This window comes from Urocitellus parryii, chromosome 5 (assembly GCF_045843805.1).
Source record: "Urocitellus parryii isolate mUroPar1 chromosome 5, mUroPar1.hap1, whole genome shotgun sequence".
Classification (NCBI taxonomy): domain Eukaryota; kingdom Metazoa; phylum Chordata; class Mammalia; order Rodentia; family Sciuridae; genus Urocitellus; species Urocitellus parryii.
Window position 1 is genome coordinate 4,775,457 of NC_135535.1, and position 27,602 is coordinate 4,803,058.

Consider the following 27,602-nt stretch of genomic DNA (forward strand, 5'->3'; position numbering starts at 1 on the left):
GATCAGGAGGGCTCCCTGGGCGGGGGTTGAACCAGGCCTCAGGGTGGGAGGGTGCTGCAGGCAGGTGACAGCCGTCACGTGGGTACATCCTCTCACTACTCCTAGTCACAGGGAAGGGACTCAACCCAGGGACGTTGAGTGTCCCCTAATCCACCCAGGTCCAGGAGGACCCAGGATGGCTGCAGAGGACCTGACTGGAGCCCTGCCCTGGGCCACGTGGCAGGCGCCTGCCGCTCGCCGTCATCTCTCCTGTCCCCAGACTACTCGGGGTGACCCAGGTGCCAGTTAGTGGCACGGTTCAGTGGCCCCAGAGGAGCCCAGCAGAGTCACCCGACTGAGAAGCAGAGCTGGAGGGCACAGCTGCAGGCCTGCTCCTGACCAGAGGGGACCTGGTGGCCTGGAGCCACTGCACCTGCTCTCCCGCTTCCCGCTCCCTCTGTGGTCACTGCCTGCCCAGTCAAGGCAAGTGGTGGACAGACAGCACCAGCAGCCTCCGAGAGACCCTGGCAGGTCCCGGGCAGTTCCAATGGCCTCCACTCCCCTCCAACATGGGAGGTCTCAGAGCCAGGGCTGCTGGCTACTGCTGGGCCTTCATCACCTGCTGTGTCCATCTGTCTGTCTGACTGTGCATCTGTCCCTCTCTCCCAGGTTAGGCCAAAGACTCTGATTCCAGACAGCCTCCCCGTCACCCCGGGCAGGGACCGGCCACCCAAGCAGCCCCCAACATTCCAGAAGGCCACTGTGGTCAGCATCAAGAACCCTAGCCCAGCCCTCCCCACCGCCAACAACACCGTCAGCCATGTGCCAACGCCCGGCGGCCAGCCCCAGGCCCTCGCCGAGCCCACTGCCATCGCCTCGCCCCTGAGCAGCGCCGGGGTGGCCTATGCCATCATCTCCACCTCCCCCAGCAATGCTGCCGCCATCGCCCCCAGCACTGCCGTGCCCGTGGTCAGCGAGAGCCTCCAGGTGCAGCCCCTCCTCATCAGTGCCGACAGCAAGGTGAGTGCCCCCCAGGCCCGGGGACACAGCCCACTTACGAGGCCCGGGGACACAGCCACGTGGCCACACGCAGAAGGCCCCAGGCAGCAGGGACTGGCTGGCGGGTGGCCAGGTGGCCAGCGGATGAATGGATGTGTGTGGAGGGTGTGTGGGTGCAGGGAGGTGACATCCCGCAGGGGACACAGGGCCAGAGTGACCGGGTGTGATGGCAGGAGGAGCCCCACTCGACAGGCCGTGGACCAGCCAAGGGGACGGAGGAAGGAATGGGGCTGCGTGGGTCGACCAGGGCCGAGAGCCACTGGCCCACGCGGCAGTCACCGGGTTCATGGGCACCACTGATGGAACCCGGGATGCTGCCCTCCTGCTTTCCACACCCTGGTGCCTCGGCAGGACAGCTCCTGTGGCTTCTCACCCAGGTTTAAAGCTGACCTGGAAGTCCTCTCCCGGTTCCCCTCAGAGCTCCTGGTGGCCCTGCTATTGGAGGCCTCTGATCCCTTTGCCAGGCTGTGCCTCTGGCTCGGGGCTGACGCCTGTGGCGTCCCCCACATGAGTTGGTGCCATGTGGCCAGGGGACCCCATCGGTGCCTGCGTCCATTTCAGAGCTCATTCTGTTCTGGGCCCTCCCCCGACTGGCAGGACCCTCAGAGCCTGGAGTGGTGGTTGCTGGTGTCCCCAGGTGTCCCCAAGTGTCCCCGATGCAGAAGGCTGCCTGGTGGACGTTCTCTGCCGCCTGTTTCGCTGCGGCCCCCTGACGTGGCCCCCCGACGTGGCCCCCCGACGTGAGCGCTGGGCTGAACGCCTTCCGCTCCTTCAGTTGGCTCTCAGGCCTCGCGGTTGACTCCGAGTCTTCTGGTCACTGAGCCGAGCGGCGTCCTGTGTCCTCCTCGGGGCCGCTTCACAGCAGTCTCTCTTTCCTGCAGGAGAGTTTAATATTTTCCTTCCCTTGAGCATAAAATGAGGCATTTCCCCCCTATACAGGAAATCTGGGGTTTTAAAAAATGTGATACGTGGAGCAAAGAGCCTCCCCTGAGCCAGCAGAAAACAGAATACCTCTCTCTTCCCGCTCAGGAGCCAGACTCTAAGAGTCACCTGTTCTCAGGGAAATAAAAGCCAGAGCAATTCAGGTGATTCGGCTGAGCCGGACCCTGGGGCTGGCCTGGTGGATTCCTCTTCCCTGACCCAGGAGCCACGGAAGACAGGCAGCTCCCAGGCCCTGGCCACAGTAAACAAAACAGCAGCAACGCCGGAGGCCGGTGCTGCCCAAGGCTGGCCGACCTGGTGCCCGGGCAGTCTGACCCCGCTACCCCTTCCCCAGCCCCCAGGGGCTTGGCCGGGCTCTCAGGGCAGAGCCCTGCCCCCCAGGCCTCAGGGGCAGTGGTCTGAGGAGGGTCGAGGGAGGAGTGAGACCCTCTGGGCCTCCATTCATGGGCATGTGAGCTAGGGATGGAGACCCTCCCTGGAGTCCTGTGGCCTGAGTCCTCACAGCCACCCTGAGGTAGGCACTGCCAGGGCCCACCCACAAGGAGGCTCAGAGAGGCACAGTGACCTCCCAAGGGCCACACAGCTAGGAAAGGGTGGGACAGGGTTCGAACCTGGCACCTCCTGCCTCAGGTCCGGCCGGCACTTCTGCAGGACTCTCGTGCTCAGGGGAAGCTCCGTCAGAGGTGCAGGCCCAGCTCAGGGTGGGTGCAGACGCTTCCTCCTCGGTGACCTGCCCTTCAGGTTGCCCCTGGGCCCTCCGCCCCCCCTCCCCCCAAGCTCCTCCCCCCTCCGTGCCCCTCACCCCTCACCCCTGCCCACGTCTTGTAGGTCATTATTATTCAGCCTCAAGTGCAGTCGCAGCCCGAGAGCTCGGCAGAGCCGCGGCCGCCCACAGAGGAGCCATCTCAGGGAGCTCAGGCCACCAGGAAGAAGAAGGAGGACCCGCCCCCCAGCCAGGAGAGCCCCGAGGTAGGACCGCCCTGGGGGTGCCTGGCCACGGTGGGGACAGCACCGTCACCTGGGGATGGTCCCCACCTGCCATGGCGTGGCCGTCCAGTGCGGGGGTCAGGGGACTGCTGCCGACTGGAGACTCGGGTCCCTGGGAGGCACTGGTGGTGTGGCAGTGCGGGGCAGTGGTGGGCACTGGTTCTGGTGCCATTGATTCAGCCCGAGCACCGGCAGCGGGCTGGGCAGGACTGCAGGCAGGTCCCGTGCGTCTTCTCATCTCTCCGGCGGGGGGAATGAGGCCCCCTTCCTGGAGGGCTGGAGGATGCTGGGTTGTCAGGCAACCCCCCCCGCCCCCCGATCAGGAGAGGTGCCCACTGTCCCCAGAGCCCCAGCCATGGCCCTGCTGTCCTTGGGACCTTTAGCCTAGGGGAGGATGGGCTCCTCTGGGTAATACGTGGGGCTAGCTCAGCCCCTGCCTACTCTCTGCCCATGACCAGAGCTGAGGGTCTGGGGTCTTAGGACACATCGGAACTGCATCCTGGATGACCTGCCTGCAGGCTGCCAAGATGGGGCTTTGTTCCTCAGGTACTGGGGAGCCATGGAGTGTCTTTGAGCAGGGGAGTGGTTTGAGGTGCACAGAAATCCCCTGAGGTGGGCTGCTCAGTGAGGCCTCAGTGTGACCCGAGTCTCCTGTGGTCCCATCCCTGGTGGTCTCAAGCCAGACCGTCAGTGCCCTGGCAGCATCTGAGCCCCTCCTGTGCGTGGTGGGCTCCTGGAGGTTTGGGGCTCCTGTGGTCTTCCAGAGGCTTCTCTGGGCGGGCTCTCTGTGGTCAGTGCAGGACCTTCATGCAGCGACTGTGCCTTGCACTGATTGTCATTGCACCCCGTGACACCGAGGTGTGAGGAGTGTGAGCTCCCCATGGGAACCTGAGGACAACGCGTCTGGCGAAGACCCCCATCACAGCCGCTTTTCAGAGAGGGCCACGGGGCCTTGTGCCGTGGGGCTCTGCCAGGCGTGGGGACATCCCTGAGGAGTCGGCCTGCTGAGCACTCGCTGCGGAGCACTCGCTGCCGAGCAGCAGCCCAAGCCCCACGAGCTGGGTGGGCGCCCAGGGCCCCTGGTCAGCGAGGCGCTGTACAGGGGATGGCTGTCGCTGAGGCTTCCGGGCGGGGCCAGGGCGCCAGGGCGCGGCTGCAGCAGCCCAGGAGAGGCATCAGAGACCTGGGGGAGCCGGTGACCCAGAGTGACACCTGGACCCGTCGGAGGGAACACGTCAGTCACCCTCAACCCAGGGGCAGTCACGAGGAGCCGGTGATGTCGGATGGCCACCACCCAGCAGCATGGGGTGGCTATGACATGTGTGTCCTAGGGAGGTGCTGGGCTCCGGTCAGTGCAGCCCTCGGTGGGCACAGTGCACCAGGGCCGTTAGCCTGCTGTCAGATGGGGACACAGGCCAGGAGTAGTGACCAGCCAAGCTGTGGCCTCCAGGCCTTCTGACCCAGGAGACATTGTCCACTGTGCAGCTCTGAGAGGCCACCTCCACCTCTGGACATGCAGGGACTCAGGCAGGGCTGAGGTGGAACTGCAGGACAGTCATGCAGAGCAGACGGCTGCCGGCTCCTCCCCACTGGGCCTCCCAGCCCTTCCTCAGATGAAGACGGTGGTGTGGAGACCCGCCCCTGGCCTTCCCAGGGTCTGGCGCTGGCCCCGTCCTGCCCACAGCACCTGGGGACTGGCTGTTGGGCAGCTCCCAGCCCAGTCTGCCACCCTCCTCTAGGAATTGTGTGCTTGTCCCTGTGTCCTTCTCCCAGTCTGGTCATAAGCACGGGGTTGGCTTCTGTCTCCCACAGCAGAGGCCAGCCTCAGAACGCAGCTGAGCCCCCTCCAGGGAGGTGGGGGACGAGGGGTAAGAGCCGATGTCCATCTGCCTGACTGTTCTCCACGGTCAAGGGCATGGAAAAAGTCATCAGTCCACCTAGAACTTGGGAGGTGTTGCTCCATGAGCCTTCATAGGAAACTGCTCCGGTGCCAACCCGGGCAGCCCAGACACAGCCCGGAACCTCGGCACCAGCACAGGATGCTGAGGAAAACTGCAGGACCAGGACGCCAGGACAGTCTAAGTCCACACTAAGTCCAAGGTGGATGGAGAGGAGGCAGGGAGGGGAGGGAGAGGAGGGAGAGGAGGGAGAGGAGGCAGGGAGAGGAGGCAGAGAGAGGAAGGAGAGGAGGGAGAGGAGGCAGGGAGGGGAGGGAGAGGAGGGAGAGGAGGCATGGAGGGGAGGCCGGGAGAGGAGGCAGAGAGGGGAGGGAGAGGAGGGAGGGGAGGCAGGGAGGGGAGGGAGAGGAGGGAGAGGAGGCAGGGAGGAGAGGGAGAGAGAGGAAGGAGAGGAGGGAGAGGAGGCAGGGAGGGGAGGGAGAGGAGGCAGGGAGGGGAGGGAGAGGAGGCAGGGAGGGGAGGGAGAGGAGGGAGGGTAGGCAGGGAGAGGAGGCAGAGAGAGGAGGGAGAGGAGGCAGAGAGGGGAGGGAGAGAGAGGAGGGAGGGGAGGCAGAGAGGGGAGGCAGAGAGAGGAAGGAGAGGAGGGAGAGGAGGCATGGAGGGGAGGGAGAGGAGGGAGAGGAGGCAGGGAGGGGAGGCAGAAGGAGGAGGGAGAGAGAGGAGGCAGGGAGGGCAGGCAGGGAGAGGAGGCAGGGAGGGAGCCAACTCTCTATCCCAGCGGAGGCCCTGAGTGAGGCGGGACCACTTGGAGCCGGCAGTGCGGGAGGGGAGCTGTTGGCACAGCACAGGAGGAGGGGACGGTCCTGAGATGATGGGGCAGGACCCAAGAGAAGTAGAGAAAGCCCCACAGATGGGACTCTGCATGCCAGCGGGGCAGCCGGTTCACGCACCTGTCCCTCCCTGGGCCCCAGGGGAACACGGCCCCCTTCATAATAGCAACAGGAAGATCAAATGCCCAGGAATAAATGTAATAAAAATATTCAGTACCTAGCTGAGGCCAAGTTCAAAAACCCTGAAGCTTAAGAAGGGACAGAGGGACCCTGGCTTTGGGTAGGAACATGATGATGTGAACGTGTCCAAGGTCATTTATGATCCTAACGTCACCCGGTACATACGCCAGCGCCCCCTCCTTCTCCGCCACCAGCCACACTTCTCAACTTTCCTTGAAACAGTGAGAGGGTCATTGCGCACCGGCTAGAGAGAGGGGAGGCCAGGAGGCCTGACCACAGAAGGGACTAGAGGCCTGGCGGAGGCTAGGAGGAAGTCAGCCCAGAGATGGACCCACGTGACAGTTCAGTATTCAGTCAGCAGAGGGGAGAGGCAGCGTGCAGGGAGACGGTGTGGAGAGGGTGGCCACCTGGGGAAAGACCGGCCCCATGCATAATGCCCTCTGTGCCAGTCTGTATCCCAAAGGGGTCAACACTGTAGGTACAAACTGTAGGCACTAAAACAATCAAGTGGCCTTACGTGGGGCACAGTGTGGCCCAGTGATCCCAGCAACTTGGGAGGCTGAGGGGGAGGAAGGTTCAAGGCCAGCCTCAGCAGCTTGGCCAGAGAAAACTCTGCTCTCAAAATCCAAAACAAAACTTGCTTTATGACCTCAGAGTCCCTGCCAGGGTGCAAAGACTGCAGAAGAAAATACAGACATTTTTATAAATTAACATGTCAAACCAAAGCCCAGCCTCCGGGTGCAGGAGACCCACTCCTGACCAAGGTGCTGTGCAGAGCCACCCCTGGCCTGCAGGGAGAGGACGGTGCCCTGGAGAGCCTCAGGCAGGGGCCAGGGTGGGGTCAGCAGCCACGGGTCTCTGTGAGGGCAGCTGCCTCCGTACAAAGCCTCTCTCCCTGGTGCTGTCCCCTGAGCCCATCACCCCATGACAAATCCCCAGGGGGACTTCCTGCAAAATGCCTGATGACTCCTCAAAACCACGCAGGTCGCTAAAGACAAGGAAATCTGAGAAACTGTCCCAGCCTGGAGGTGGGAGGGGGGATGACCCAATGTCCTCTGGGATCCTGGGACAGAAGACAAACATTGACTAGAAGTTGGGGCAGACGGGGTGTGGCCCAGCGGCCGAGCGCTGGGCCCGGGCTCCATCCCCCAGCACTGAGCGAAAAAGAAAGAGGTGGTCAGGGAGCCAGGGCCGCTGGTAATAATTACATGTCAAAACCAGAGGCCGCTGCCATGGGTGGCCTGGGCAGGTGAGGGCGACGGCTCTCTGATTCCTCTCACAACCTCCTGGGCCTCTGAAGAATCTGGAACTTACAAATAAGCCAGCCCCAAAGTCAAGTCAAAGGATGGAAATAGGACCCTGGAACATAACTGCGTCCTGTCGCGACAGGTGCACGTTCAGTCAGGGCATGTATTGAGCGCCTGCTGTGTGTCAGGTGCTGCTGTCACTGCGTGGTCCCACAGCCAGGCAGCTGCAAGGGCCTCGCTTGCACCAAAGCCTCGGGCACTGGCTGCCCACCTTGCCATGACCCATCCTGCCCACCACCAGGAGGACAGGAAGGCTGCGGCAGGCTGGGCTCTTGGCTGCTGCCCGCCACCGCAGAGGAGCACAGCAGGCTGCCCCCTCAAGTCCCCTAGGCAGGTCAGACTGAGTCCTGTCGTATTGAGACGCGTGCAGATGAGTAGAGTGTCCGCACGTGTGCAGGAGACGGAGGACACGCAGGGACAGTTCGCCACTTGCTGGAGGGGGCACAGGGCTGAGACGGGACCGGGGAAGACGCTCGGCCAGCTGGTCAGGTACTGGCTAGAGTGTCCAGTGCCGCTGGGGCTGAGGGTGTACGGCATATTGATAACAAACACGCAGGACGGACGGGCCACGGCAGAGCCTGGTGTGGGTGCTCGGAGCTGGCCATGCGGTCCGCGCCCGCCGCTGCCCCACAGAGCCCTCTAAACCCACCTGGTGGTCTCAGGAGTCCCGTTCCCTGGAGGTTCCTGGGAGCTCTCCTGGCATCCGGAGCGCGGCTGTGGAGGAGGAGCTCGGGGTCGGGGTGGGAAGCGGAGGCCATGTTAACCCGTCCACTCCTTTCCTTCCCACAGAAGGTCGCCTTCATGGTAGCCCTGGGCCTGGTCACCACGGAGCACCTGGAAGGTAAGGGGCAGCAGGCAGGACTGGCCACAAGGCGAGCGCGGGGCGGGTGTCCTAGGAAGCAGGGGGTTTGGGATGCGCCTCCCTCTAGGGAAGGCCTTTGTCCCAAGGCTGGCCTTTGTCCCCAAGAGGAGCCGGAGGAGAGATGCACTCAGTCCCCAAGCTCCAGAGCTGCGGGGACCCACTGTGGCACTTCTGTTCCTGTGTAGACCACTGCAGGGTGTGGGTGCTGGGTGGACAGCAGCTGCAGAGAAGGGGCCAGCCTGCCCAGGGTTGGGTGGGCACCGAGGACCCATGGCCACTGTGTCTCTGTCCCTCCAGAGATCCAGAGCAAGCGGCAGGAGCGGAAGAGGAGGAGCACGGCCAACCCCGCCTACAGCGGCCTCCTGGAGACCGAGGTGGGGACCCGGGCAGCCACCTTCCCCACCGCCCCTATCTGTCCCTCCTAGAGGGCCCAGGGTGGCCCACTCCCTCCACTCCTGGTCCAGAGTCACCTGAGGGAAAGATGCAGGAGGCCAGCCCAGTCCTGTGCCACCCCACTCATGGCCCTGACACCAGGCAAGAAATGCCCCCTCCTCCAAATCCACCCCAACTCAGCATGGCCTCAATGTCCACAGCAGCTGGAGGAGGTGGTGCAGAGGCTTGGAAGGCCAAAGGTCCCCAGACCACTGGCCCCTGCCTGGCACATGCCCAGGGAGAAACCCAGTCCAGAATGAGACTCCTCCCGTTTGAATTGAAGTCCAGATTCTCAGGTTCCAGTCTCCACGTTGTCTCCAAAGGCCAGCCACAGAGTCCAAGCCAGTGTCCTGAGAGATGCAAGGTCCCCAGAGGCCAGTGTGTGGCACATGCCAGATTTGAGCTGTGCATGGTCCAGAGGGAGGGTAAAGAGAAGCCATTGCGTCCCTCCAGGGAGTGGGCCACTCGGCCACGTGTCCTGAATCTGCGTTTGTGGACTTGAACAGCAGGGAGGGCTCTCCTCCGGGGCAGTGGTCAGTTCTGGCCCTGCCACCCTCCCACCGTCCCTCTGCCCCTGTTCCCAGGACATGTCCAAGCCTGCAGTTCCAACCCACTTACGTCCTCTTGGGTCTCCTGGGCAAGCCTGTCCCCAGACATGGCGGCCTTTCTTTAGAAGGCCACCGAGTAGCCACTGACCATGAGTCCTGTGTGATCAGGGCCCCTTCCCTTTGCTTTGCTGGTCAGTACGACCACCTGATGCCCCGTGTGCAGAGCCTTGGCCTGGACTCCCAAGTCTGCGGCCAGTGCCACCTCTTCGCCAGTCAGCAGGCAGGCAGCCCCTTAGTCTTGGGCCAGGATGTAGCCCCGGGGCAGCCTGCCCACAGCTCCTCCTTGCTTGGAACACGGCCTGGCACGGGGGGGGGGGGGACCAGCTTAGAGCCAGTCACTCAATTCTAGAACCATCTTCCCGCCAGAACCCCGAGGCCAGGACTGGGGCCACCCTTCTGGACGCACAGCAGCCTCCACAGCAGGGAGGCTTTGGGCTATGCACAAGGAGGCCCCCGTTGCCCTGCCTGACCCCAGAGCTAGCCGAGGGAGTGCCCCGAGGGCAGGTGGAGAGCCAACTTTGGGAGCAGAGGGTGACGGCCCCTCAGGGCAGAGCCTTGGCAAAGCCCCCTGTCCACCGACTGCCGTCAGCCCCAGCCCTGGTCTGTGTCTGCCTCTGGCCCAGGTTCCACCTGGCGTCTGGGGCCACTGGTGGAAAGCTGGGCCTGGAGGGCCCTGGGCAGGGGCAGCGGGCCCAGGAGGGCTCCAGACGAGGGGGTGTTGGGTTTTGTGTTCTGTCCTGCAGAGGAAGCGACTGGCCTCCAGCTATCTCAACAACCCCCTGTTCCTCACAGCGCGAGGTGAGTGGCAGCCTGGGCTGCGGCCTCTCAGCTGCTCCGGCACAGGGCAGGGCGGGACCTGGGGCTGGACCAGGCAGTTGCCGTCCTCCTCTGTGGCCTTGGCCTGAGCACCAGGCAGGTGGCACAGCAGAGGTGCCGTGGATCCTGTCGGACGGGGAGGGCAGCATCTCCCAGCACAGGAGGCCCAGGAGTGGGGACAGGCAGCAGCTGAGGTCAGACAGGTCTCTGCCCTGCCGTTGGGTGGACAGAGGACCGGGGCGGCCTGTGATGCCAAAGGCCACCCTGGCAGGCCCCGCCCCACAGGGGTCTGTGACCTGCGTGGAAGAGGATGTGGGAGGGGGAGGGGCCCATCCCACCTGGCACCACCTGCTGTGGCCTGTGCACAAGCCAGCACTGCTCCTGTGCCCAAGTGGCCAGCTCAGGCACTGTCTGCCGCAGACAAACTGGACAGCCCTGGAGAGAGCCGCTCAGACACCCCCGGCTGGGCCAGGGGCTCTCGGCCCTCACCTTCCCACCCCCACCCCCAGCCTGCAGCCGGCAGTGAGAGCCCAGGTAGGGTAGGAGCCTCGTCCCCTGCCCGGCTCTGCCGCGGGCTCCCTCTGCAGGACAGGCGGGCCAAGCCTTCAGCAAGGTGCCTGGCTGGGATGGCGGGGACCTGACCTGAGGCCTCGGTCCCAATTTCCAGTAGACCCTTGCATGCTCTGCCACCTCGCCCACAGCAAGAGCCCCGAGAGCCACACCACAAACATGCCCGCAGCAGGGACCTCGCTCTTCTCAGAAAACCCAATGGCCCTGACGGCGGGAGATGGCCACTGCTCTCAGGATTACATGTGTGTAGCACACGGGGTCACCTCCCTGGGCCTTGGTGACCTTATTTGTAACATGGGCCCGTAACTCTCTGCTGCTCCGAGGTGGGGACAGGAACGCAGCCGGGCCACTGGAAGCAGCTGAGAGCCTCACCACAGCCTGATCGTTCCGCTGACACATTTGCAGAAAAGGAGCCATTTTTATGTCCATTAAAATGCAGTTTGAGGGGCTGGGGACAGAGCTCAGTGGGTAGAGTGCACAAGGCCCTGGGTTCAACCCCAGCAACACACACACACCCGCAACTTGACAGTGCCTACTAGAATGGGGACAGGCAGCAGCTGAGGTCATGCAGGCCTCTACCCTGTCAATAAAGGACTGAAGATCCCCCCCAACAGCTCACTGCCCCTGGAAGGTCCTGGTGTCAGGGACCCTTCCTCCCCATGCTCCAGGGGAGGACTCGGGCATCACTGGGCCTTGCGATACTCCCATCCTGCCCTGGGGCAAGAGTCCTGCCTCACTCGGCCTCAGAGAGCCCAGTCCTGACTGTGCCCCTCCAGTGCCCACTAACCTGTTCTCCGCCCTTCCTCCCTGTGCCAGCCAATGAGGAGCCCTGCTGGAAGGTACGTGCCCTCACATCACACCTGGGGGTGGGTGTGTCCCACACAGTCCCGGTGGCAGTCCTCCTGGGAAGGGGTGGCCCTGGAGTGGAGCAGGGCCCTCACCTCTGCCTTCGGTGCTCAGGACCCTGCCCAGCACCACGCCTGCTTTCCTCCTGCCAGGCGGAGCCGGGCATGGCCACAGTGCCAGGTGGCCAGACTCAAACAGGAGCTCTCCCTGCCTAGTCCTGAGAGGGCGGGGACCCTGGGAGCCACAGAGGCCCCGGGAAGAGCCAGTCTGGGTGCCAGCTGGCCTCTGCCCTGGCTCTGCCCAGCCTTGCTGTGTGGCCCTGGGCAGTCTTTCCGAGGACTTTGTAATCCCCAGGGTCTCACCTTCCATGCCCACACCTCTGGTCCTGAGACCACCCCTGACCCATACAACATGTCCCTGCTTCCCAAGACGCCCGCTGGCCGGGGACTCATTCCCAGGCACAGCCTCAGGACATGTTCAGTCTGTTCACAACCAGAGACCTCATCCCAGATGAGCCCCTGGCCCGCGTGCTGTGCTGGACAAGCGTTCCAGCCAGTTCTGAGGGGCTGTGGTGGTTTCCATGGGGGCCCCGCCACAGTGCCCACTGATCCCTGCGGGCCTGGCAGTGTGTCTGGACACCTGGTGCTCAGCCCAGGCAGACATGGGGACAGGAAGCCCAAGCTGCTGCCTAGTCCCCACAAGCCCTGTCCTGGAGGGGCCTTGGCTTTGAGGCAGGACACCGGATGTGGGTCCCAGCTCTGCCCCCAGTTCACTGTGTGGCCCCAGGCAGGTGTCTCAGTCTTCCTGGGCCTTTGCACTGAACGAGGGGTGCAGAGGGGTCACCTGCGGTGCCCAACCTCGGACATCTCTGGTATCCAGGGCCTGGTGGTGTGGGCTGTCCCAGACCCCAGCCCTAAGGTCGGAAGCTCTGTTGATGCATGACCTGGGGGGGCGGGGGGTCCTGTGGGTGGCAGGAGTCAGATTTTGCAGGTGGTGGGAGCTGGTTGTGAAGCCCCTGCACCCACAGAGTGTTGGTCAGCAGCCAGCCGGCTGGGAAGGGGACTGTGTCTGCGGAGTGTGGCAGGCCGTGTGGGAAGGACATCTGAAGGGCCCTTTCCTTACCGTGGGGCTGGCACGGCAGAGCACCGTGTGTGTCTGTCCTTCTCAGGCCCCAGGGAGCGCGGGGCAGCAGTGTCCACCACACAAATGTGGGAACGGGAGTGTGACTCCCCCAGGTCTGTGTCCCAGGCTAGACAGACACGCTGCTGAGAGGGTTTCAGGTCAGCCGCCCAGGCCCCCCAGGATAGGGGACCGTCCCTTCGGCTGCAGCAGGACACCCTTCCCTGTGCACACCTGGAAGACTCCACTACTGGGTCACGTGGCACTGACTCGAGCACCCTGCCCTTGGTCAGCCCGGCCCAGTGGATGCCCTAGCGTCCTGCCTGTCCGGCTGCCGTGCCTCCTGCTGGGTCCAGGAGTGTCCCTGCACAGTCACCCGCAGAGGCCTGTCCCTCCTCTCCCAGAGCCACCTCCGCACTCCTTTTCTTACAGAGCGAGATCACCCAGGATGAGCACTGTGCCATCTGCAAGCGAGGGGCCAGCCTGCAGCCCTGCGGCACCTGCCCGGGGGCCTACCACCTCAGCTGCCTGGATCCGCCCCTCAAGACAGCACCCAAGGGCATGTGGATGTGCCCCAGGTGCCAGCAGAAGGTACAGGCGCACACCTTCCGCCAGTGCCCTGGGTGGTTGGCGGTCGGCAGCGGCAGGGAGGGCAGAGGAGGGGCCTGGGTGTCGGGCCTTCTCAACCCTGGCACAGCTGGTACCTGGGACCCTTGTTACAGGGTTTAATCCTGTGAATTGTGGGGTGTTAACAGCGACCTTGGCCTTGACCAGGGGGAGAGACCCAGAAGGTCCTGGCCCACATGCAGCTTTTCTCCTTTCAACTTCTCTGAACCAGGCCAGTGTGGCCACTGTCCCCTGGTCACCCTGGGGAAGCTGGTCAGGGAGTAGGCATTCCCAGAGCCACACAACCAGGGTTGGTCCGCCTTCTCATCTCTCCGTCTGCCCTCCAGGGCCTTAAAGAAAGACGAGGGTGTGCCCTGGACCGGGATGCTGGCCATTGTCCACTCCTACGTCACCCACAAGACAGGTGAGTGGTCCTGGGGGGAGGGGCCTGCCTCCCTTCCCCCACGCAGGTGCTAGGTTCACGTGGGACCTGGAGAGGCTGGGGTCCAGACTGTTCAGGGTCCGAGCTCTGAGGAGAGGGACCCTGGAGCGACCACCTGGGTCCCTGCATCAGTGCGGGGAGGGCAGGGCCTGGTTCTGCCTCCTGCTTCTGCTCCTGGCCCAGCAGCCGCTGCCCTCTCCCTAGTGAAAGAAGAGGAGAAGCAGAAGCTGCTGCGGCGGGGCGGCGAGCTGCAGAGCGAGCGCCAGCAGCTGGAGGAGCGCGACAGGCAGCTGGCGTCCGCGGTGAAGGTGCGTGGCGGCGGGCGGTGCTGCCCGGGAGCTCGGGGAGAGCTGGGGCCTTACTGCCCCTTAGGAGTCCAGGAGAAGAGAGACCCTCACCCAGAGAGCCTGTAGGTGGAGGATGCGGCTCCGATGCATTCAATATATAATTGTCATGTCCTTGAGGACATCTGGCCCTGCCCCTTCTCAGCTCTTTGATCTTGGCCAGGCCCACCCTGACCTCTGTTTCCTTCTGTGTGAACCCCTCCTTTATGGGGTGTGATGACAAGATGACGAAGACGGTGGTGGTGCTGAGCTTGGTGTGATTGTTGGTGATCCTGGTGGTGATGGGGGTGGGGATGGTGGTGGTGGTAATAATGGTGATGGTTGCGATGGTGGTGATGTCATGGTAATGTGATGGTGATAATGGTGGTGATGGTGATGGTGATAACAGTGTGGTGGTGATTGGTGGTGATGGTACGTTGGTAGTGGTGCTGTTTGTGGTGGTAGTGATGATACTGTTATCGGAGGTGGCAATGGTATGATAGGGTTGGTATGATGGTGGTGATGATAGTATGATGGTATTGGTATGATGGTGGTGGTGGTGGTAAGGTATGATGATGGTTATGATGTGGCTTTAGTAGTAATGGTGTGATGTTGATAGTGTTGGTGGTGATGGTATGGTATTGGTATTATGGTAATGGTGTTGGTCCTGGTGGTGATGGTGGTAGTGGCAGTGATGGTGGAGGTGATGCTGGTGGTGTTAATGGTGGTGGTGATGGTGGTGGAGGTGATAGTGGTAATGGTATGGTAGTGATGGTGGTAGTGGTAGTGGTAATGGTGTGATGTTGATAGTGATGGTGGTGATGGTATAGTAGTGATGGTGGTAGTGGTAGTGGTAATGGTGTGATGTTGATAGTGTTGGTGGTGATGGTATGGTATGGTATTGGTATTATGGTAGTGGTGTTGGTCCTGGTGGTGATGGTGGTAGTGGCAGTGATGGTGGAGGTGGTGCTGGTGGTGTTAATGGTGGTGGTGATGGTGGTGGAGGTGATAGTGGTAATGGTATGGTAGTGATGGTGGTAGTGGTAGTGGTAATGGTGTGATGTTGATAGTGATGGTGGTGATGGTATGGTATTAGTATTATGGTAGTGGTGGTGGTGTTGGTGGTACTGGTGGTGATGGTGGTGATGTTGATGGTGCTGGTGATGATGGTGATGGTGATAATGGTGGTAGTGTCAGTGCTGGTGGTAGTGCTGGTGATGGTGATGATGATGGTGGTGGTGGTGGTGGTGATGATGGTGATGGTGGTGATAATGGTGATGGTGGTGGTAGTGATGATGGTATGACGGTGTTGTATTATGGTGGTGGCAGTGCTGTTGGCGGTGGTGGTGGTAGTAGCAGCAGTGCTGGGGCCTAGAGAAGCTCTTTAAGTGCAGTGTCTCCCCAACCCTCTCAGTAGCTCCGCTGTTCCTAGCAGGATGGGAAACAGGGTGTTGTTATTTACACCAGCAGCCTTTGGCCAGAGCAGAGGGACGTCCTCCTAGGCCTCATTCCCACTGCGGATGGTGTCACCGTGTGTGTGCACAGAGGCTAGGGAGGGCGGGGAGGCTGGCTGGCTGGAAGGTCCCATGCTGAATGGTTGTGCTCCTCCACCCCACGCTCTGCAAGCCCTTGGGGTCTGGCTGGGTCTTCTCTCCTTGTCCCTGCTGCCTGGCTGGCTCCTGAGAGGCCCTGTGCCTCTTTGTTCCAGGACTTTGCAGTGGAAGGGAGGGGCTTTGGGAGGGTGGCAGGGGCAGCTGCCAAAGGATACCTGTGGAGGTCAGTTCTGAGACCCTCTCTGACCCCTCCCCCTCCCCCTCACAGAAGTGCTTGGAACTCAAGACCAGCCTGCTGGCCCGCCAGAGGGGCACCCAGTCATCGCTGGACCGCCTCCGGGCCCTCCTGAGACTGATCCAGGGCGAGCAGATGCTCCAGGTTGCCATGGCAGCCACCAGCCCCACCCCGCTGCTGGCGGGGCCCTGGACCAAGCCCCCAGCAGCCACCATGCGCTCCACCCTTCAGCACCCCCAGGGCCACAACTGACCCTAGGGACCTATCTTCAGCCCATGGAAAGTCATTGGGACCCTGCTCACACGACCTGGGGGTTCTGTCGGCCTTAATTCATAAACACTGAATTTCAGACAAAAATAAAACCAGACAGAAAGACCACGGAGACAAGGGAGGAGCCAGGCCGGCATCCCAGAGCCGGAGGGGGTGAAGCCGAGTCTGCCCCTCCCCCGTGGGAGGGGACACCTGGAAACCAGGTGGGGGAGAGGGACTGGGGCACAGCCCCATCCTCAGCTGTCCTCAGCCCTCCCTGGGCTGCCCTGGCCTCCATCTTCCGGGCCCAGCCCTCTCTGTGACCTCATGCTGTCCCCTGGGAGAGGGAGTGCAGGCAGCCAGCACCGGCCACGGAGGGTGGCACCCGGGCCTGTGGGGAGGACAGCGAGGTCGAAGTTAGCTGAGTAGTAGGTAGTTGGGTTGAGCCGTCGGCGAGACGTGGTAGCAGATCTAGGTAGTTCTCCAGCGACCGCAGGGCATGGCCGCACTCCTGCCTCTCCAGCACCCGGCCACGGCAGCTTCCTGTCAGTATTATTAGGTGAAGAGTCGCAGCTGTTGAACTTGAGACTGGGAGGGGCTTCCCCGGGGACCAGCACTGCCTGTGGCCCCCCGCCCCGTCTTGCCCACCGTCTGGACTCTTTTGCTACCGATGTATTTTTCTCATGGAGTTTTTGGGCGAGATGGGATGGAGCCATGCAGGGGGCGTTTGGCAGATCTGGGGTTTGGATCCAAGCCTCTCTCCTCCACCGTCCCGCCTTGCCAGTGCAGACACTATGCCAAAAAATACCTTACATTTCTGTGTGGCGCTCCTGTGGTGGGGTGTCTAGTGGGGGCTCACTTCTCTCTCGGCGCCTGGTAGTCTCTGCTTCCAGGTTCCCATGGGCAACCTACCCTGGGAGGCCGGACTGGAGCCACCCAGAGGGGTTTTGAAGAACTGGGTGAAGGGTGTGGGGTGGAACCAGGGGCGGTGGCCCTGGGGGTTGGTCCCTGGAGACTGGAGAGCCCCTGCCTCCCGCTTCCCCTCGCTAGCAGAGAGCCCAGGGGCCCCAGCATCTCTCAAGGGCTCCCCGTCCCCGGGGCCTGGCCAGTCCCAGCGCCCACCAGCATCCCCAGCCTGCGGGACTCAGCACAACGGGCTCCGCCCCGCATATCACACAGTGCGCGTGGGCCCGAGGGGGCCACAGCCACGAGCCACTCGCAGACACAGGTGCAGAGCCCTGGTGGGCGGAACCCGCAGCCTGCCGCCACCCCTCCTGCCATTTTCACGACTCCGGGAGAAACTGTGCTGTACGATACAGATCTATTTTAATACACTCAACACTGGGTTGAACAAGATTTTTATATTCTTTTATTGATGAACAAAGTGAGCCGCGAGGCGCCCTCTATATTGGTTACCCTGCCGTCCCGCTCCGCGGCCGCGGTGTGAATGAGTGCGGGCTCCTCTTCCTGGGTTTGCTTTTCTCCTCCTTTGGTTGGATTGGGTTTTTAAAAACCAGCACGTGAGGACATGAGAAGTTGGACCGGGAGGGGTAGCCGCCCCCCTGTCTTGAGACTTAGTGTTTTTTGGACCAAGGAGCACCGTCCAGTGGGTAGTGAGGTAGAGATCAGTGCTTGTCGTCTTGTGCCTGTGTAGCTTCCCTCTGAACAGCGCATTAAACTCCCTTGATGATTCCATCCCTGTGGTCCTGGTGTCCTTGCCTGGCACTGCCAGGTGGGCGTTGGAGACGCCGAAAACCCGGGTGTTGCCCGCCAAGCTGGCCGCCTCCAGCCCTGCGGGCAGCAGGTGTCCCTGTTGGGCCAGGGCTGGAGGGGAAAGTTACAGGGAGCTTCGGCCATTGTGGAGCCCGGGGCTCCTCTCTGCCCAGCTGCTGCTGCCCAGCTCCTTCCATTGCTCAGGGCACAGAGGCCCCCACTCCTGGCCTGGAACCTACTTGTGGCCTTGGAGCCATCCGCCAAATGAAGTTAGACCCCCGAGTCCAAGCTCCAGGCACTGGGCAAGCCTCGTAATGGCCCTGGGGGTCAGGGGCCATGCCTGGTCAGCAGCTGTGGCCCAGAGGGTGGGTCAAATGCCAAAGCAACCACCTGCAGGCAGCCCCGAGAACAGAGGCACCCAAGAGGCAAGGGCTGGGCACCCCCAGGGCAGGGTCCACTGCAGGCCTGCTGCACGGCATGAGCTCAGGTTGGCTCTGCTGCCCACCCACTGCACAATCCCCTCCCGTCACCCCAGACAGTCCACACGCTGTGCCCCAGGCTGCCTTGAGGAGGCTCTCATCCCCTGGGGGTCACTGGGCCAGCCACACTCAGAGTCTCCAGTTCACTCCCCTTCTGGATCCTTGCCAGGCAGCCCCCGCCGTGCTCCCTGGAACTGCCCAACTCAGGCCAGGAGTGGTACCTATGGCCAGATCCACTGGGCACCCTGGTTGATGGTACCCAGCTCCCCTGCTGGCTGCCCCTCCATCTCTGCTCCAGGCTCTTCCTGCTGATCACCGAACGCTGGAGCTCCCAGGCCAGCGCAGCCTCTGCTCTCCTGGACTCCGTGGATGACCTCCGCTTCCTGGCTAGCCATTCTGTCTGCTGTGGCCACCAAGGGCCAGCCCCCTTCCCACCTCGGGGGCCTACAGGCCTCTGACTGTGGGCCAGCACTGGGGAGCCACCTCCCTCACCTCCACGCCGGCCATGGGCAATCCCTCAGTTCTGCTGTCGGATTGTAAGGAGATGGGACATGTCCCACACGGCTTCAGAATCACCTGGACCTCATCGGCTGCTTTCCTGCAGCCCCTGCCCTCCCTGTCCCCCACCCCAGTGGGTGGTCTCAGCCCACAGTGATGGCAGCTGGTAAAGCCAGCTGCTCCCGTCTCAGCAACAGCTGAAGCCCCTGCTTCCCTTCCTTTACTGTGGCTCCAGGGCCCACACCCACACCCACTGGCCTCCAGCCTCCTGGCTCTCCTCGAACCACTCAGCAGGGTCCCAACACAGGGCCTTTGCACCTGCTGGGCCCTGGGCCCCTCATGCTCTTCCCCAGCTGCCTTCCTCATTGGCTCCCTGACCTGCTTTAAGACATGGCCTTGACCACTTCCCCTCCAGGTACAGCTTCCCCAGCGCCCCCAGTGAGCCTGTCCTGTCCTGTTATTGGAGTCTCAGACTGTACCACCTACTCCATGCTTGTGTCTGTTGTGTCATGGGGCAGAAGTCTGGCAGAGCTCCCCAAATCCCAGCATCTGAGGGCACCTGGCACGTGGCTGGTGCTTGGCATAAACGTCTGTGGCATGAAGGAGCCCCAGGGGCACAGCTGCAGGCCCAGGGCTGCTTCCTTCCCGGTTCAGGCCATTCCCAAGAGTCCTGTGGGCCAGCCCAGCGGCCAGGCGAGGCTGGACAGGTGGGAGAAATCGAGGCAGGAAGGTGAGGGACCCGCCTGGGACCTGCGGGGGAGGGGGTGCGCCCAGCTCCACCTGGTGCTTGTCCTCAAAGCCCCTGCAGTTCCACCCCAGCCGGCCCCCCGCTCCAGGGCTGCGCCTGCAGCCTCCCACCCCAACCTCACCAGGAGCACCTCCCAAGTAGCCTCCCGCCCACAGCCAGCTCCCTCCACTGGGCAGCACTGCCCCCTCAGCCTTGTGCCCAGGTGACCCTATGCCAGGACCCTAGGTTGCCCATTCGCCAGTCGTGCCTGACCAGCTCTACGGAGCAGCCAGGGAGGAGGGTGGTCCAGGCAGGCCAGTGGGGTGGCCTCCCCACGGGTGTCCTGTTCCCAGGACTGCAGCAGCGGGACGCACCTGTCCCCGAAGGGTCTGACCACCGCGACGAAGTTCGAGTTTCCTGGGGCTTCGAAGCAAGGCACACAAGCTGTGCGACCGACAGATGCTGCCCCCCAGGCCTGGAGGTGGAGTCCAGGCCAGGGGTCAGCAGGCCGGTCCCTCCTGAGGCGGTGAGGACAGTGTGCCCTGGGCCGTCTGGGCTTCGCTGGCCTCTGGCCTCACCCCCATCCCCACACGGGTTCTCTCCAAATCCCTCCTGTGAGGACACTGTCACATTAGAGAAGGGCCACCCCAGGGTCTCTAATAAGCCATCTCGGAAAGACCCTGAGCGGGCACGTGCACAGATCCTGGGGATCAGGGCGCCATCATTGTCACAGGACTCCAGGTTGGCGAGTGGCAACATTGAGAGCAGATGGCCCCCGTCCTGTGTGACTAACCCGTTGGGGCCGGGCGCGGAGCTCACCTGTGATCCCAGCAGCTCAGGAGGCTGAGGCAGGAGGATGGTGAGTGTGAGGCCCTAAGCAATGAAGTGAGACCCTGTGTCTGAACAAAACAAAATTTAAAATGGCTGCGGCTGTGCTCAGTGGCAGATCCCCCCGGGTTCAATCCCTGGTACGAAGAAAGAAAAAAAAGGCTGCTCCCTGGTGGTGGGATCAGGGCCTGACCAGGACGCTCGTCCTGCCACGTCCTTCCACGTCCAGTGCTTCTCCCTCTGGAGGAAGCGCTTTGGATCCGGGTGAACTTCAGCCTCCAGACAGTGAGAGTGAGAGGCACGTCTCTGTCCTTCACCAGTTCCTTCAGGGATGGATGGCAGCACAGGGACCCAGGCACACCCATCCACCCCCTTCCTGGGTGCCCTGGAATCAACGTCCCTGAGATGCCCCATGTGCCTCCTCTGTCCCACAGCCTGCAGTGGGGAGAGACCTTGGTGTCATCTTGCTGAACCGCCTGTCCCCCTGTGACCTCTGTCCTTCCTCAGAGCTGCCCTGGAGCGACTCAGTTCCTCACAGGGAACTGAAGCTCAGAGACCTCAGGAAGCACACCACGGCCACACAGCAGGAGGTGAATGGGAGCCAGGCGGTGGCTCTGGTGGCTCTGGGCCCCTGCTCCTATGGAGGACTGAGGCCCTGAGTGTTGGGGAAGGAAAGGAAGGGGCCGGCCCGCTAGGCCCACTACCTGGCACCCGCGGCTGCATTTGTAGACCACAGCTGCCTCACACAGCAGAAGGGCAGGGCCCCCGGGAACAGGGCACCAATCCCATCCCCCCCCCCCCCCCCCCCCCCCCCCGTGATCTTCCACCACTGAGGCGCCTTCGCAGGACACAGTGAGACCACGGCCCTGGGAAGGGCCCAGCTGGCTGCGGGTCAGGGGAGCCCAGGCCCGGCCAGGCTGAGCTGGACGCCACCCCTCACCTTGCCTCTCAGCTGATGGAACGTGCAGCCCATGAAGGTGAGGGAGGGTCTTCTTGACTCCTAGGCCAGTCTCTTCTGGAAAGATCTAGAAACAGGCCTCCAGCATCCCCAACTAGGCACGTGACACAGAGTCACCCGTCGTGTCCAGGGACCCTCACGTCCGTGTTTACCCGTGGACCCTGGGGCTGCGAAGGCTGGAGGTGCCATGCAGAGCCAGGGCCTGGCTGAACCGGTTCATTCAGGAAGAGCTGCGGGCAGTGGGGTCCCAGGGCCTCTGCAGCACTCTAGGCTAGAGATGCCCTGGGGCCGAGCACCTGGGGCCCTGTTGATGGTTTAAAGCCCCATAGTCCCCAACCCCAAGCCCACAGGGGCCCACGTGGCGGGGGCCATCTGCCACCCTCACACACGGCCATGTGGCTTCCCCAGAGGGTCTGGAGCCCAGCTTTGGGGAGGGTCCCCCTCCAGAGTGGATACCCCCTGGTGGCCCAGGGGTGGCCGAGACTGCTGCAGGACCCTTCTCTTGGAATCTCTGGGCGGTTCTGATTTGGGCTTTGTTGATTCTCGCTGTCGCCTGCCATTGCTGATTCCTGGTGTGTGTGTGTGTGTGTGTGTGTGTGTGTGTGTGTGTGTGTGTGTGTGGTGTGTGTGTGTGTGGTTTGTTTTTTGTGGTGCTGGGGATAGAACCCAGGGCCTCACACACGCCAGACCAGTGCTCCACTTGATCCGCACCCCAACCCCAATTTCTGTCACTTTTAATTTCCTTCTTTTTGGGGTTGACTCTGAGACATGTATATATTCTTTTTCTTTTTTTAAAATTTTCGTACTCGGGATTGCACCCAAGTGTTCACCGAGCCACACCTCCAGCCCTTTTTAATTTTTTTTTATTTAGAGACAGGGTCTCATTGAGCTGCCGAGGGCCTCACTAAGTTGCTGAGGCTGGCTTTGAACTCATGATCCTCCTGCCTCAGCCTCCAGAGCCACGGGGATCACAGGCGTGCACCACCCTGCCCGGCGACATCTGCAATCTTAGGGTGGAAGTGTAGTCGCCGATTTTCGATTTCTTCTTCTTTCCCTTCCCCCTCAAGCCCCTGGGTCTCCCCCCACATGCTGCTCAGATTCTGTTCAACAAATGTTGAGATGTGCATTTCTTTACAAAGACTCAGGTTATTTTCAATTTGAATTCGAAACATCTCCTCACTTCATTATGATTTCTTCTTTGATACATGAATCTATGTGGTTCTTGTCCCTTTTCCAAAAATTTTTATACACTTAGGTATTTTTTCCTGCACATGATTTTATTTTCATTTTTTTTCCATTGTGGTTTGATTTCAAATCCTTTAAATCAACTGAGATATATTTTATGTCCCAGAAGATAGGCTAGATGGGTGATTTTATCATGTGTGCATGCAAAGAATGTGCGCTCCTCTGTGGTCGGAGTCGCATCCTATAAATACCAATTAGGTCAAGGTGGCTGATGGCGGTGTTCGGGTTACCTACGACTTCACTCTGCCTGGCCAATCTCCCTGTCTTTTTTTTTCTTTTTTCTTTCTTTTCTTCATCCTTTCCTGTCTGTCTTTCCCGGGGTGCTGGGATGGACCCAGGGCCTCACGGCTGCTCAGTCTCCAAGCCCCCACCCCTGCCCCAGCCCTGGGGTCTCTCAGTTTTGACAGAGAGCTGTTCTCCAACCATAATCATAGAAATGTCATTTGTCCTTTGGTTCCACCGTCTTTATTCCTTCTTGTGTATGAAACTCCTGTTGTTAGGACATTCACGTTAATGACAGTTAGGTCTTCTAAATATACCGACCATTTCATCGCTGCCAAAGGCCCTGCGGCGTCTGAAGTCCGATCATCCAGGGTGGACACAGGTGCCCTGGACCTCAGTGCTCACTGGGCGCATGGCCCCTCTGGTCAAGTCCCTTTGCCGCCAACCTGCCTCTGCACTCAGATCCCTGAACCTCAGTCTTGCTTTCACGGTCGTCTTGACCCATCTGGTGTCCGTTGCAGGGTGGACTCCATTAGCATTAGAGGCAACTGCCCATGTGGCTGGTCACTTGGCTTCCTCGGGGTCCCCTCTGGGTTTTGTTCCCCTGGCTTTCTTGCCTTCTCGTGGATTTTGTAAGATGTTCTTTTCAGAGTGCAGGGAAGGAGCTTTGGACCTTTTTGTATCCTTCAGGAGTTGTCTGGGGAAAGGCCCACCCCTTCCCTGACCGCTGCCTCAGGGCTAAGGAGGAGCCGCGCATACAGGAGGTAGACCAGTGGAACCCTGCCACCCGTCCTCAGGCCACAGTCCTCCTAGGTGACGTGCCCACTCGTCTTGCAAACCCCACAGACTAAATAAAATGTTTGTTGTAAGCAGCACTCTTGTTTATTTCCTAAAAATTAAGAGGAACGTAGTCCACCACATAAGGCACGCTTCCTTATGCCTCCACCCTGGGCTCCAGCCTGGGGGCCAGCGGCTGGCATTGCTGGTCCTCTGGGTCATTCTGCTTCTCCTCTGAACTCTTTCCCCAATTTGTCCTCACCCTGGGTTTTCAGCAGTTCCACTGGGGCAGATGAGGTGGGGTTTTCTTTCTAGTTTGGGGTTCGCTGAGATAATTGAATCTGAAAATTTGGATATTTGGGGCCACAGATTTTCATATGGTCTCTGCATCTTCCTCTCTCTTCTGCCTCAGCTCCGGTGACGAGTGTGTGAGACTTTCAGACACTGTCCCTGCAGGTGTCTGGGTCTCTACATTTTTCAAACCTTTTTCTCTTTGTTCTTCAGATTAGGCAATCTCTGTGGGTCCAACTGCAGGACCACTTCCATTCTCTCTCAATCCCAATGTCTTTTAGAAAATCAGACACCCTATTTGCCTTCCTAGAATTCCTTTATTTTGTTTTTTTTAAGTCTTTTTAAATTGTAGATGACACGATACCTTTATTTGATTTTCTACTTTTTATGTGGTGTTGAGCATGGAACCCGGCGCCTCCCACATGCTAGGCAAGCGCTCTGCCACTGAGCCACACCCCAGCCCCTAGAAGTCCCTTGTTTTTTAGGATGTATTTTTCATTTTTTACCGAGGGTTTACATCCTTTCCTGTATTCTGAGCATGTTTTTCCCTTTACATATTTGAGGGCACTTACAATGGCTACTTTAAAATCCTCAACTGCCATTTCTAATTTCTGACTCAGGTTAAGATTGTTCTGTTTGGGGTTTTAGAGTGAGTTGCAGTCTCTGGCCACCCGGCTGGCCAGCCTGCCCTCCCACCTTCCTTCCTTCCTTACTGAGGGGTTGAACCCAGGGGCTACCCCAATCTGAGACCAAAGTCTTCTGGAGAATCACGGTCACTGTCTGCTTTGGAAGAGTGACAAAGTGAGAATCCGGTATCCTCAGAGGATCACAGCAGCCACCAAGAACCGGCTCAAGAAGAACCCAGCTTGCTTCTGCGCTTCCCGTTCTTCCAGCTTGTATCCCACCCAAGGCATCATCCTATTGGGTGGTGCTGCCCACGCCTGGGGAGGGTCTCCATTCCAGTTGGCTGTCCCACATGCCAATCCTTCCTAGCCACGCCCTCACAGACACACCCCTGATCCTCTGAATTCTCGGCATCTCTTGATCCAGTCAAGTTGACAATTGGAAATAACTTACAGAGCCACATCCTCAACCCCTTTTTCTTTTTATTTTGAGACAGGGTCTCCCTAGGTTGCTTACAGCCTCCTAAGTTGCTGAAGCTGGCTTTGAACCTGCGACCCTCCTGCCTCGGCCTCTGAGCCACTGAGAATACAGGAGTGTGCCATCATGTGGATATTTTATTTTAAAAGAGCTTAGGGCACAGTTCCGGAGTCTAGAGTTCAAGATCAGCCCCCATCTATTTGGACTCTGGCGAGGGCCCCCTCAACTGCATCACAATGTGGTGGACAGATGAGAAGGGAAATGGCTGTGTGTAGAGGGGACCCAGCATTTGGGGACCTTCCCTGATAATAGCCCACTCTCACAGGAAGTAACTCACACCCACCCCTTCTGAGGCCACGCCCCCAACGACCTCACCTCCTCCCACTGGGCCCCACCCCTTAAAGGTCCACCACATCTCCACACCACCACACTAGGGACCCCGCTCCAGCACAGGGATACTCAGGCACATCCCTAGCCCTGAGCAAACACACTGCTTTCATTCTTAGAAGCACCTACTTGTGCTTTTACTTTCTTGTGTTGTCCCAGACTGCTCAGCAGGCCCTCTGAGGCAGCTGGCATACCTTGCTCATTTCTAATTCTGAGACTGGCACAAAGCAGGTGCTCAGAAGGACAGGAAATTGCAAAGGGGCTGCTCCCCTGGGAAAAAGATGGGAGGCCTTCCCAGTCCCATCCCTGCCACATGGGACAGAACCTCAAGCTGAGCCTTGTGACTGCCAGTTCCCTCTGCCGGCCACCCGCTCGCTGAGCTGGCACTAGGAGTGGGGTGCCCAGAGCCGGCCCTCTGGGAGCAGCAGGCTGGCTCTCTCAGGTGGGGCGAGGGGCACTCCTTGGCTTATAGACTCTCGGGTCTGGACGGGTCTCAGTAACTCACAGTGGACGTCGGCTTACAAACTCTGGGCAGGCTGCCTGACCTCTGGGGTCGCGTAAAGCCCTGCCATTTCTGCAAAAGTGAATGGCGACTCTGTGTGTCCTCAACAGACACCCCGAGTCCTGGTTGTTTTAACTGAATTGCGGGACACATTTCCTGCATTTTCCGGCCACGGAAATGATGGGGGAAGTGGCTTTGACAGGGGCGAGGGCGAGGGGGCCACACCGCCCGAGCCCGATTCCACAGTCACCGTCTGTAAAAGAGGAGCTGTGATCCAGGAGCCTCGGGAGGACCTCTGGGCCACGCGGAGTCAGGAAATTTGAAACACATGTTTCCCAGGCGCGGTTCCGGGCCCCTCTCTGCATAATGCATGAGGCCTGATTTAACGTCCTTGTTAATGCCGCGGCCACCACGCTGCTCTCGCTGCCCCGGAAGGGAGCCGTTGTCGTTATTTCTTCCCTTGTACTTAACCTGGCAACACAACTCCGAGGCCGCTTGGGGTTGTTCTGTGAGGGTGGACGCCCACCTGACGGGTGCAGAGGCCGTGGCTCTCCAGAGGCTGTGGCCAGGACATGGCAGGGACCACGCAGAGCCACCCTTGGGGAGCCCGTGTGGGGAGCCCGCAGAGGTCAGAGCTGAGGGCCCTGTGGAAAGAAAGAGGACGGAGGGAGGGGGGAGGGGGAGGGGGGACAGGGGAGAGGGGAGGGAGGGAGCAGGCGGCTGCGGAGCAGAACAGAAGAGAAATGGAACGGAACCAGCTTCTGGGCGGCACAGGAGAGGGCTCTGGCCGAGTGCCCGTGAGTGACGAGTGACACAGGTGGGAAGGGGAAAGACAGAGGACCTGGCCAGCCGGGAAGGAAGACTAGACACTGGACAGAGAGCAGAGGGCTGGAGGAGGGGGAGAGAAGAAGCCAGAAGACCTCTGACAGGGCTTGGTCCTGGTCCCCCCAGTCCTGTCCCTGGAGCTCCAGACGGTGAGGACACAGGCAGCCCCCAGCCAGGACTGGAACCTCTTGGGGGCCGCCGTGGGGAGGGCGGGCTCCAGGGGCGTTTGTGAGCCGGAGCCCTCAGCTCACGGCGACCTGGCGGGCCCCAGGCGGACAGTGCTGCAGAGCGTGCGGCCACCCGGGGGACCAAACCTACTATAAACCTGAGAATCCAGGTGTTCCCCACACGACCAGGAGAAGTCCGCGGTGCCACGAGGGGCAGAGGGACTCCCTGCCCGCGTGGGGCGCCAGCTCTGTCGCCGTGTTCAGCCAGGAATCAGGGGCGGGCAGAGGCTCCGCTCGCCTGAGGTCACAGGTGACCCTGGCTCAGGCCTGTGGCTGGAGCGGTGTCTTGAAGCTGGAAGGGGCGTGTGGTGTGGGTCCTCACTGCACAGACAGGAAGACGGAGGCCTGATGCCTCCCTTCCCCAGCTCCACGAAGGGGGAGAAGGGGGCGGAGCAAAGGTCTGCACAGGTCTGCACCCCAGTCCTGCCCCTCGCCGCTGGGTGGCCCTGGGCACATCTCGTCCTCCACACACACACACACACACACACACACACACACAGCCCGCCCCCAGGTCCTCACCCCTAGACTAGGAATAAGAACAGCAGACACCCTGGGACCCCTGGAGAGACCCCCAGGTGGGGGTGACGCTCCTGTCCCTCCTGGGAGGAGGAGGGGCCATGCCCCCACTGCTGCCCCTGGAGGGGAGCCGGGCACCAACGGAGAGCCGGCCATCCTCGTAGCCCCTGCAGCGGGGCCAGTGGCCAGCGGCAAGTCTGTCCAGGTCAGGGTGGCCCGTGCCCAGGCCTTTGGCCCCAGAGAGAAGGCAGGTCTGTGGGCTGCGGGGAGCCACCTGGCCTCTGTCTGAGGGCCTTCTGAGCCTGCCTCTCTCGATTTGCTTGGGCAAAAAAGAGGGGTGCTACTTACTGGGGACCTGCCCCCCCAGCAGAGGTCCCCAGCTGGGATGCCACGGGGCCGACCCGCCGGGCCGAGGACCGCTGTGCACCTCGGCACCACAGCAGGGACCTGTGGGTGGCGGCAC

At 61.0% G+C, this 27,602-nt stretch overlaps 1 protein-coding gene across 1 annotated transcript in view; it reads left to right on the forward strand.

The window, feature by feature from the left end:
- The window catches only part of Phf21b (PHD finger protein 21B), a 64,327-nt gene extending 46,879 nt beyond the window's left edge, over nucleotides 1-17,448 (forward strand). Inside the window, exons 4-13 of the mRNA XM_077798693.1 lie at nucleotides 649-999; nucleotides 2,809-2,949; nucleotides 7,972-8,023; nucleotides 8,342-8,418; nucleotides 9,828-9,882; nucleotides 11,287-11,309; nucleotides 12,868-13,025; nucleotides 13,389-13,465; nucleotides 13,688-13,791; nucleotides 15,628-17,448. Of these exons, the coding sequence (XP_077654819.1) occupies nucleotides 649-999; nucleotides 2,809-2,949; nucleotides 7,972-8,023; nucleotides 8,342-8,418; nucleotides 9,828-9,882; nucleotides 11,287-11,309; nucleotides 12,868-13,025; nucleotides 13,389-13,465; nucleotides 13,688-13,791; nucleotides 15,628-15,846 (1,257 nt within the window). The 3' untranslated portion in view covers nucleotides 15,847-17,448. The remainder of the gene's footprint in view (nucleotides 1-648; nucleotides 1,000-2,808; nucleotides 2,950-7,971; nucleotides 8,024-8,341; nucleotides 8,419-9,827; nucleotides 9,883-11,286; nucleotides 11,310-12,867; nucleotides 13,026-13,388; nucleotides 13,466-13,687; nucleotides 13,792-15,627) is intronic.
- Nucleotides 17,449-27,602: the final 10,154 nt, after the last annotated feature.